General features: G+C 32.5%; 1 protein-coding gene across 2 annotated transcripts in view; it reads right to left on the reverse strand.

The window, feature by feature from the left end:
- LOC106115759 (uncharacterized) overlaps nt 1-12349 on the reverse strand; it is a 61026-nt gene that overhangs the window by 42537 nt on the left and 6140 nt on the right. Inside the window, exons 1-2 of one of the 2 annotated variants that reach the window (XM_013309265.1) lie at nt 1478-1728; nt 563-1047 (exon numbers count right to left, since the gene is read on the reverse strand). In XM_013309265.1, coding sequence (XP_013164719.1) covers nt 563-1028 — 466 coding nt within the window. In that variant the 5' untranslated portion in view covers nt 1029-1047; nt 1478-1728. Of the gene's footprint in view, nt 1-562; nt 1048-1477; nt 1729-12349 lie in introns of those variants that run through there. The other variant, XM_013309264.1, reaches the window with a different exon arrangement.

The following is a 12349-nucleotide window of genomic DNA, read 5'->3' on the forward strand; positions in this document are numbered from 1 at the left end:
CGTAATAACTAAGTCATCACATCCATATGCACTTATAATTATACACACACACACACACCCACACACACACACACACACACGCAAACAAACGCACACACACCTACACACACACACACACTATAATTATTAATTCATAAATTAGTTGTTTTTCTACACAAACAATTATTAAATTTATATATATGGGAAGTCCTTTTCTCCTTAAGTACAGGTCTTCCTAGTTAAGGAGTCAAGGCAACATTGAATTTGAATTTCTTGTGTATAACAATAAAGATTTTTTCATTTTTTTTCATTCGAATGTTGATATAAAACTTTTTATTTAGCTAATCTATTACATATTATTATGACTACTGCAATTTGTATTTGTTTTTTTCTATTACAGTTGAATGATCTCATTGTGTACTCGAACTTTATTGCTAATATTGTCACGTTAGCGCTACGTCTTATAAGGTAAGACTTGGGTCATGTATTTTGATTTTTATCTAACAGTGACAATGTTAAATAGTCGCCATATAAAATAGCGGTAAAATATTTTTTTAAAACAAATAAAGTGTTTAAGACTTACCAGGGTTTGCGGGCGTTCGACGTCGCCGTGCCGAGGCTTTCCTCACTGCGATGGATATAAGTGAATCCATCTCACTTCCGGAGTCCCACCGCGGCCTTTGAGGCACCGCTCTTTTTATATCCATCACTCTCACATCATCCTCCGTATCCCTATCACTACTAGTCGGAGGTAAATTCGATTCATCACTCTCCGGTGGGACCTCCACCTTACTTCTACTGAACGCTTCAATATTAACATTGTCTATCTCATCCATGTACGACAACGGATGGGTTAAAGTCCTCTGAATGTTACTTCGTCTATGTCTCTTTACTGACGCTTCGGATAATGATCGGTTGACGTTCGATTTGCTGTCTGACTTCAGGTCCCCACGTGTGCATTTTAAATCTGACGGTGATAATGATTTCTTTCTAGAGTTGCGTCTTTTGATGCTTCGCTTTTGTCGACTTGACTCTCTCGCTGTCTGCATTGTAGCACATTTGTGTTGTCTGGAATAAAAAAAATAGAGATTTTAAATTTTATATTAATCTAAAGAACGTAACAGAAAGATTTAAGTGTTTTAGTCAAACTGGCTGTTGCGAGAAATTCATTATTACCATACTTTCTGAGAATTACATGTTTTTTATTTAATGTAACACAGAGATCGTCTCTAAGCTCGGAGCGTCTTGTAACATAATTATAAAACCTGTTGCTGATACTCCAGGGTTGTCAAAGATTTAAAGTAAGTAACTATATATATAACATAACGGAAAATAAATATAAAAGACAGTTTTAATTCGTGCATATTCTTAAAATATAATTTTTAATAATCTTTACTACTTCAGAATTTAGAAATACTGTAAATTGACTAATATAATTTAATCTTTACAATAACAGAATCGTGCCTTAGAATAAAATCATGATATCAATAAAAAATACCTTTTCAAAGCGAACCGCAACCGCAGACCGAGAAAATTCAATGTTATCTGTACCGCATAGTGTCACTATTTCACCAAACAAACACCTACGTCAACATGTATATCTATGCAAAATTAATAATGTAATCACAAAACGATAACACACACACATGCTTTTTTACCGCGGCGTTAGTTATTTTCAGTCAGTGTAACGTAACGAGTGACGTAATTGTTTAAATTATTTAAAAAAGTTAGAGGTCAAATTGCAACGCCGACGCGTCCGTCCGCAACGGAATCTCGTTCTCTACTGATAATTTAACTGTACAAACGGCAATGCAAGCCTAACTGTTATTAAGGCTTGACAAAACAGGGTTTTCAGTGATATAGGTGTTATTTACTTAGACATTTCTCAAATAATTATAGAGTTTTCAAAAACAACATTCCAAAAACATCTATGCAATGTAGTTAGGACGTAAAGAGCTCTAGTTTATTTTAATTATACGCTATTCCTAGACAATTAAAGTTTCGAGGTCTTTTACCTACATTAATATTTTATTATGGCCACCACAAACATAACAGATAATTATGAATCTAAAATCACCAAGGTGAGACATTATCTATGACGTTTAATGCTTATTTATATTTCTGCAACAAATATAATTATAAACGTTTTATTTCGGTGATTTAAGGCAACTTCATATATTGCAGCGGGAAAACATTTTAAGGAGACTCATGTTCAAAAGCGGCATCAAATACAGTGGAACCTGGATAAGCGGGAGACCAAGACAGCTAGAGCCAATATTGCTAGATGCTTGTCTCCTCCAAGTCTAAGTGTCTTGATAATACAGGTTAGACTATATATTAAAATGAATAACATTCTTTTTCGATAGTTTCTATGACCATACGGTCTTTTTTATTGGTTACTTCTTTTTTTTTAAATCTCGGTCTGCAAAAACATACTTGGCCTAAATTATGAACGTTACAGGATTTTACCTACCTATTATTAATTTTTATTTTTATTCCAGTATCAGTATTACATTTTTTTTTATATTTGGACATAAAGAAGCGCCACGTTTACACTACCAATTAGGTAATTTACTTTGGCAAGTGTATAATGGTTCTCGTTCAGAAGCAATTAATCAGGAATAGCCACTTGACCTGAATTGTACAGTCGTAAACACAAACACTCATGTACATTGGTACTACAAATTCCAAATAAATAGGAAAAAAAGAATTTTAGATATGTTAAAAGATACATATTTTTTCTTCGTTCAAAATGACTCAATTCCTTCAATTCCAGAGAAAATGGATAATTTAAATAAACAATTGAAATTAGGATAAATCTATTATGTTTGTGAAGTTAATTTCTACATATTACTTTTAATACAATTAATAATCTAATTAAACTATTTAATGCATGAATTCAACTATTCCTTAATTAAATATGTAGTTTAAAAGGTCGTATTATATGGGTCATTAAATAATAACCTTGTCATGATTATAATTTTAATAAGAAGTCATTGAGTAATGAAACAGAAGATTATCTATTCTTATGAAGAATGAAGAACTAATGAGTGTCCCTTTAATAAATTAATTTATTCGTACGAGTAAATTAAGAATGACTTAAGAATTCTTTATTTTATATCAAAAAGTATGCAGTAGTATTCATATATCTTTCCTTAATATATTCCATCGGCGTGTAATTTTGGTTTTTTATTATCTTTCTATTCACCAAATCGTAGTTAAAGGAGCTAGTATTGAATATATTGCACACAACATATACTGTTATGTTGTGAGCTAGGGCCTTGCCTACGAGCTCTTCAAACGCGGCTAGGTCACGACTTTCCCATGAGCCGCGACAATGCCATTTTATCAGCAAATCAGTCCTATATATGTCTCTATCATATGTTTAGCTGTCTTTAACACAACATACAATGCTATTGCTAGCGATATGATTTACTTATGTATAACAGTGAGATAGATAAGAGAAAGAATGTAGATCACATTGTGTTGAGGAATTAAGTCCAGCTCCTCAATGACTGGCTACCTGTGTAGATCAGGACCACCCCAATGAGATGCAGGCCTCCCGCAAGATAGACCGTTGACCTGGTCAAGGTTGCGGGAGCGTCCTGGATGCAGGTGGCACAAAACAGGTCATCGTGGCGATCTTTCGGGGAGGCGTATGCCCAGCGTCTCATGGCTGACAGAATGTAGAGATATATCTAAATTGTCTGTAACCTGGAGGGGTAGGCAGAAATCACGGATCCCCATTTGGTGCAGTCCCCACACACCTCTCTCGCTTTTTCTACATTCACACATACAGACACGTCGGATTGGAATATCTCTACTGAAATGTAAAAACAATTATTTAGTCATTTTATAATAGGAACCCAAACTACACGTAAGAAGTTAAAAGGAATTTCAACCTCTTGTCAGAAGGAATTCCTTCCCAAAACTTGTTTCGACATAAAACTTAGTATTGAAATTAATTCCGAGAAAGAAACCACAGAGTTGTGCTAAATATAATTAAAAAAAACTGGTCTTTTTATTGAACTTTTATTAGCTTATTTTTGATATGAATGGATTTAGGCAGTTGTTTTTAGCAGCTGCAGCTCAAATGACAGAAAACAACAACTTTGGGCAACAGGTGCATAAAAAGGTGCCAGAAAGCACAGTCGCCATGGACTATGGCAGGGATCACAAACCTTTGGTACGCAGAGTATTTTTTTAAAGAACCGTTTGTAAGGTCATAGACATGCCATGAAAAAATGTTAACTTTTTGATTACTGGGAATATTCCGTAGCACAGAGATTGCTAGCATTCGCTCCTCTATACTTTTTTCGTAATGCATAATGACAATTTTTGACGTTCCCAAAATATTATGCCTCGTGCTATTAATGGCGTACCATATCATAATAACCATAAGTCCAAGTTGGTTGTTTGGTGGTAAAAATAATTTCGTTTCCATCGACTAATTTAAATCTGTTTGAAATGTAATCTCTTGAATAAAATAGTTAAAACACGTTATCAGTACCGTAGGCAGTTAGAGCTGATTCGTGCCGGCGAGTTTTTATTGCATCTTTTATCAACTCAGCTGTGTACCTAGGCCACTATTGACGGATTTAGGTTGAATTATAAACGAACTGGTTGATTGAATACTGATTTATGAAATAATTTTTATGCTGTTTGACAAAGTAATATTAAATAGGTTAAAAATAATATATGTTAGGTTTTAAATAATACAAAAACACTCAAATATTTTCACTTATTGTTAATAATTTCTACTTAAGGTGTTTTGGAATATGACATCCATTTTTTTTAATAATCAAAGGCATTAACATTATAACGGTAAACGGAGAATATGGAAAAACCTGATGTTAAGAGAACTTAAAGACAAAATAACAGGACTGTTATCAGTCAACTCCTTAGCCAAGAAGTTAATAAGAGAAAGTATCTTACGAGTACTATAGTTTGCATTTAGAATAACAAAAGTTTTAGTATAATAAGAGCGATATAGGTATATAAACCATTTATCCAGCCATTTGCATATTACTGAATAACTATGGCAAATCAACAGGAAATAGAGATTTTTGTAGTTTAACTTCTACTTTATCAACTGAGTTTAAATAATAAAAATCACAAGACTAATTTGTATTCAGTCACGTGTTCTTTTTCCACTGGAGTTATTGCGACTGCTATATAAAATGACACGTCACTATCCGCTTAGTGGAAACAGGCTATAAGTATTATGTTTTTAAAAATAAACGTAATTGAAAAACGCATTTCTGTTTAACCATACTTTTGTGTTGTGTGTTATTATGTTGAGAATAATAAATACAAAGATATAAATCTATATAATGTTTAAGGTAAGGAATTACATTTTAGTTGTAGCCTTCATTTGTTACCTTATATAGCGTTTATGTAACAAAGATTTTTTTTTTTATAAATCTCACAATAAAATAACAAGTAGGTCATGGAAAATACTTTACTTATTATGTCAAAAAATTACAAAGTACTTACATGATGTCACCTATCGTATTTTATCTAATGCTACAATTAAAGGCTTTGTTCCCGCTTTAAGTTTATAGGAAAGATTTCTCTGATAAATATGTGTTATGCATAGCATTTTTTTATCGTTATTCTATTCGGTTTTTATTAGTATGATTACTTAATGAACACACCTAATTTCGTACTTAAGTAATTCTTAAGTTAAGATACAGTTCTCGTGAGAACCGTTAACTTGAGCAACTTGAAGTGGTGTGTCGCAGTTGAGATAAGAGTTAAAAGCGACTAAATTAGTGTGCTTATCTACCACAGATGGGTGTGGGTTGAACGCCTTATTTCAATCAACGGTGCTGTCAAAAGAAATAATTATGTGTAGCTGTCGCCCGCGACTCTGTCCGCGCAGAATTAAAAACATAAATTAATTAGTAGCCTATCTATTCTGCCAGACTATGTTCTACATCTATGTCAAATTTCAGCAAGATATATGCAGCCGTTTTGAAGACCTTTGAACTAATACCCATTCATCCATGTAAACATTCTCTTATATAATATTAGCAAGATAAATACTTCGATTATAATTAGGCCCACCATACACAAGACGAAGTCAATTTTCAAAAATTTAATTGTATTATATATAGATATAGTAATGCATGATTTTTTATAAATACTAGGTTAAGTATTTTTTTAATTGACTGATATTATGCAAAAACATACCAACTGTAAGTCAGTGTGATAAAAATTCTGCATCATAATTGCATAATATTATTGCATTAAAGTTTAATCGGCACAGGTGTGGTTATATTCAAACCGTTGATTATTAAAAGAAAATAGTTTGGATGCACCAAGTACAGGATGTCACAATATTACACAAGCAAATATCAGCTGCCAAACAGGTCATATCTGGGACAGGCGAAGGTACGATCTGGGTCTTGTGACGGCTACCAACATATGTAAAACCAGCTTGTATAGTATTCAAAAATAATTAAATATTTAAGACAGCAAAATGTACATCTTGATCGGATACGATATGTAATTTATTGTGATATGATTGTTTTGTTGTGACTAAGAACTCAATTATAGGAGAAAAACTTGAACATGAAAGTGCGACACGTTGAATTGCAACATCACAATGCAGCGTACATTATTACAACGAGCGCGTTGAAAACAGTGACAATGAAGGCAACTGTGCGAAAGATATACTAGAAATTATATCACAACATATCATTTACTGAAGCCATCACAATTAGAATATCACAACCGTCAAGAAAAAATATTCTGTTATCGGTTCACCACTTTGGGGGTGACCGCGTCCAAAGTACACCACCACTCTATTTTGTGTCAAGTGAGCTTGTCGTCGCTATTGATTGCTGCTATGTTTGCTTTAGACCGCCACGTATTATTTAATCATTAACAAATTTCTTAAAAAAATCGCTAATAACATTTGATACGGTTCTTCAATCGGTCTAAATTTAGATACGCTAACTTTCTTCAAACGTAAAATGACATTGATTCCGGTAGTGAAGTGTGAAGATCGCTGACAATGGATATTGTTTCTCTGCGGTCACTATTTTATTGTGTTTTTTTTATCGCAAATACACTTCCGTCACGCGGCGTTGACTGCATTCGAATAATTCATTAGATACGCTGACAGTTCGCGATTTTCTCATAGGAATAGATTAGAACTAGTTTCTTATGCGTTTACAATTATGCATACGTAGGGAAATTAACAATTATATTGCAAAACACTACCGAGATACTGCAAATTACTGCGGTATAAAGTTTTATCAAATTTTATTTACATCACGGAAATCCTAGCACATCCATCACAAAATGTTTAATGGCACGAATTATATTAATTGAGACGTATTAAAACCTAAGATTGGTAAAACAATACTCATTCTACGTTCCGTATGAATGTACCTATTCTTATTGGCGTGCACAAACTGCACGTGAAATGATCATTAGTACGTAGAGTTTATACATGTGTTTTGTACACGAGCATTGTTTTCCAACACCGTCACCTTGATAATGTGTCGCCTCTCTCCAAATACAATCAAGGTTGGTGGTTCATTAAAACAGTTATTGCCAGGGTATTGTAGGTTCAAATATGTAACGTAGGTGGGTCCTTGTTTAAATAGAAAGATAAACCTACGCGCGTGTCTTATAGGGAAATCACATGTTGATGTATGAAGTCAGTGAACAACTTTTCCCTTCTGTTTGTACGAATTGCTTAATCACTGACGTATAATTGTTGTTAATTATTGAATTAATATGTAATTTCAATATTAACCGACGTTGACTTTAAAATTGACCTGTCAATAGTAATGCGTAAAATCTTTGCCCTTTGATACGTTTAGTCTAATATTACTGTATTTTTTTAAATTATCGATAAACTGTTGTTATCTCTACAAAAAAATAGTTAATACAGTTGGTATTGTTAAATCAGCTGTAAGAAGTTTCAATATTAAACAACAAACCTCTACTAATTGTACCACATCCAAGATTTACATAAAAACCGCAATTGTTTAACTTTATTATAATAATTTCTTTATACTCGTAGTTTTCGTGAAATCACTTACTCCTATTGAAATATAATATTAGCTAATTACAAGATGAAGTCCTTGTAAATGGACAAACAAAAATTACCCGTATCATAAGTCAAGTGCAAAAAAAAACCAGTCTACATTCATGTAAAACACATGAAAGACCAAGCTTCTAAGATTCTAAAGAAACCAGTCTTATTTGTTCCAACTGTCAATCAATGTGTGCAACTGTTTAAATTAAATATGTAATGATTGTGTTTAAAACGATATTCATGTTCTTGGTCATTTATATTTTGAACACGACTTAGGACCAGGTTCCGACCGGTCAGTTACAAAAATGTTAGTGACCTTTACATCGTAAGTATTGTAAATCAGATCAACTTTAGTTATTTAGCGTCGAAGCATGCTAATAAATTAATTGAAAATAACATCTAAATGTAATAAACACAATAGGCCGAATGAATACGAATCGAATGACGGTTCATTCTTCGAAATCTAGTCGTTAATGATGTAGGAGTTAAGATGAACGGAATGGACGTATTTTCTTTACAATTATCAGAACTCTATTAGTTTTATAATTGTATATTTAATGTAAAATTAACAAAGTTTTTGTCTTAGCGTACGATTCTGTCGATGATATTATAAACCTTTCTCTTTTAAATGATCTTATTGCTACATTAGTTTTGAGAAAGTGAGATCGAGTTTTGTCTTTAAAATATATAAAATATTGTTTTGTTTTAACTTTCTAGTATGTAATAAAAATGGTAATCCTTACTAATATTATATATGCGAAAGTAACTCTGTCTGTCCGTCTGTCTGGCTTTCACGCAAAAACTACTGAACCGATTTAAATTAAATTTGGTGATAGTCTAGAAAATGGAGTTGTTGTGTTAGTTGAGGAGTTGAAAGTAGGGGTGAAGTATCGTCATTTTTACAGTTAGAAGCTTGAAACTTATTTTTTAGGCTGGTAATTTGATATAAATAAATATGACATTAATGTTTGTAAAAATTATACTCCCAAGGATGAAACATAACAATAGAGGATGAACATTTGTATGTATATGTATATAAACGGTTAATTTTAATGTTTTGTAAGTTTAATATGTTTTGTTATAATGTTTTATAATTATTATTTTAAGTATAATAATTAAAAATGCTAACCGAAGACAGTATTTCATGCGGACAAAGTCACGGGCACTGTTAGTTATTTCAATATCGAAACGTTAAAATTGTTTTTACTATAATATACTTAAGTCTTCAACACCGAAACTTGCACAAATTCGTAAATCAAATCAAAAGATGTAAATCGTGATTAAAAACAATTATTATTAATGTTGTAACACTAAATATTCTTACAGATATTTATGAATCTGGCATACTATCTAGTTTAGCTTGAACATGGCGAGAGGACATGAAACATCTGATGTTACACAACATGTCTCGATGTTGTTCGTCTGCAGATCAATCGTTATGCAAGCTTGGACCGGTTCAAAGTGCACTCGCACTTTCTCTTTGCACAACACAATTGTTTGATTGTTACGATAATAGGCTTGTAATCTGTTGATCTCACTTTTCGACACGTGAAACGGAAATGTAGTTTTGGTCATTCCGTGTTATTTTACCATGGGTTTCTTAGTCCAAAATCTCCGTTTAAACATATTGCTATCTCTGTGTGGTAAAGGATAATGACAGGGATGACGATATGTTTTATTCAGAGATTGGTGTAAGAAACCCAGTATAGGTATATTAGTTATCTATTAATTTAGCATGTATGAACAGTTTTGTGCAGCAGACATTATTAGTATTCTGAAGTATGTTTATGTTTAGCTAATTTAGGTCTTTTAGGATAACCGCACTGGTGCATCCTCGCATGACTCTTTCAAAATTTAAATTAATTAAGTAGCACTTTATTACTCTATTCCCGGTTTTAAAATAATCTGAACTAAAGATAAACTATCAATAACATAGTATAAATAAACACCAACAAACGTATGATTGCCTTGCCGAGATCACGCTAATTATCGTAATGATACCTAATCACAGAGCTCGGGATGTTTAGCATACATAGTTCTATCCTAAAAAGGCTGACGATAATTTCTTATAGTAACTTTATTGGTTACAAATACAGTATGGCAGGATGATTCACGTTTTTTTATGTATAAATGTAGGCGATAAGAGAAAAGTTTGTTAAATCAAGATTTATAACAAGAAAATAAATTACTACATCGCAATTATACAATAATCTTAATGTAGACGTAGAACAAGGAATTATTTAATGTTCGTAACTACTGCTACTAAATATAATATATATTGCTAGGTTTCTTTCGTCGACCACGATTAATTGAAATGCCATAAGACAGTTTGTACGTATTACTTTACATGGAAAATCTAGTTGTAGACGAGATGCAATAAGGAGTCGGTCGAACTCGTTTCCGTGACCACTTCTGTCGACGGTCACTACACGAGGATTCATCCGCCATCTTTGTTTTTTTATGTCCACTACGACAGAGTGGAAACTATCTCGTATTTGTTTTTGTTGCTAAGGATATTTTACACAAGTTAGGAGCTAGTAAACTGGCTGGCAATAGCCAATACATAAATGTTAGTAATTAAAAGTAAAAAATAAGTTTTAGGACAGTCCTCGATACAATTAAAGATGACGACAAAATTGTATTCGTTGTAAAATAAAAGGATATTTTATTTTTAATTCACATTATTCTGCGGGTAGCGACCACCATATTTGTTCCTTGTTTGTGACCATGAGAACGTGAGAAACTTTTTTATTTGTGTCAAAATAATGTTCTTGACTCGCTGAAACGAGTATTAGATAAAAAAAAAAGTTAACAAGTGTGTTGCAGCTACACTTGTCTCACGATGACTTTACGGAAAAATAACCAGTCTGATTAGAAATAATAAAGTTCATATTCCCATATGAAGTAATGTTTATTCAAAACAAACAACACTATTAGAATGTGAGTCGATTTGTGACTTGAAGAGTAACGGCATTCTTCGTCATCGGTAATATAAATTAAATTTATTGATTAAGATTCGCTAGAAGTGCCACATGACTGGAAAATCCGTTGCCTAAATGTTCACAGAAATGCTATTTTAAATTTTCTTGACATCAGGTAAAGTTTGATATCTATATGATAGTCGTATCATCAACAAACTTCAGCAAATTTTACCATTCAGTAGATAAAATTAGCAACGAAGTGTCAGGCGTGTTATAATATTTAATAGATAAAATATTATTAGAAGGAGATAAGCAATTAAATAACTATGTATTAGCAATGATTAGAAATGATTATATATTCTAATCGATACTAAGTTATCCGTCAAAATTGTGTGCTATCGAAATATCCCATGTGTTCAAAATTAATGAATTTAAAAAATGGCTAACTAGCTGTGGCCCGCGACTCCGCCCGCACGAAATTAAAAAAAAATATAATTAGTAGCTTATGTAATCATCAAGACTATGTTCTATATGTATGCCAAATTTCAGCGAGATCGAGTGCGTTCAGCCGTTCTGGAGATACCTTCAAACAAAAATCCATCCATCTATCTGAACATTCGCATTTATAATATTAGTGAGACATAAATTTAAATGATTTGCTAGTATTGTCAAAATATTTTTCCTCGACACATCTGTCTCCGCTAAGTCTTAAACCTTGTAATTATGGCAGTACTGGAAAAATCTCCTGCTTAAAATTAGGTACATTTTGTACACAAATTAGGTACAATGTGACTTACTAGTACTGCCATTTGTGTTGTTTTTAGGTCAAATAAAGGCGACGCGCATAATATTTGTTATAAACGTCTATTGTACGTGAGGAGCAAGCGAGCTAATCATAAATTCAGGCCGAGAGTATAAAAAATATGTATACAATATTATTTGACAGACCCGTTGTTACATTAATCAATAGTAATTTCTGCAAGAAAACAAATAACTAGGGGCGCACAATATTTCTATTCACAGCAACATAAATCACTTTGAGCTTTAATTTACACACATGTATGTATGCACTTTGGCGAGGATTTTTCCATCTAAAAATCTTTACTTTTCTATATGTAATTTCACATAATGGTAAGTCTCAATAGCTAGATTTAAAAGCCAACTGAAAATTTTGAAATTGACATCAATCTTTTGCAAAAGCTCAACAAACTCTATCAATAGAGACAAATGCAATTCTCTATCTGTCAAATGTTATGACAATTTAAATTATAATGTCAATAGATGGCGGACCGTATTGCTAGATCCCGGTATTAACTTATTTCCTATATGTATCGACCTACCGATTGCATTTCATTAAAATTGTCTCGCACCAAGATATAACCAGTGATTTATT

The sequence above is a fragment of the Papilio xuthus genome, unplaced genomic scaffold (assembly GCF_000836235.2).
Source record: "Papilio xuthus unplaced genomic scaffold, Pxut_1.1 DF827777.1, whole genome shotgun sequence".
Taxonomy (NCBI): Eukaryota; Metazoa; Arthropoda; class Insecta; order Lepidoptera; family Papilionidae; genus Papilio; species Papilio xuthus.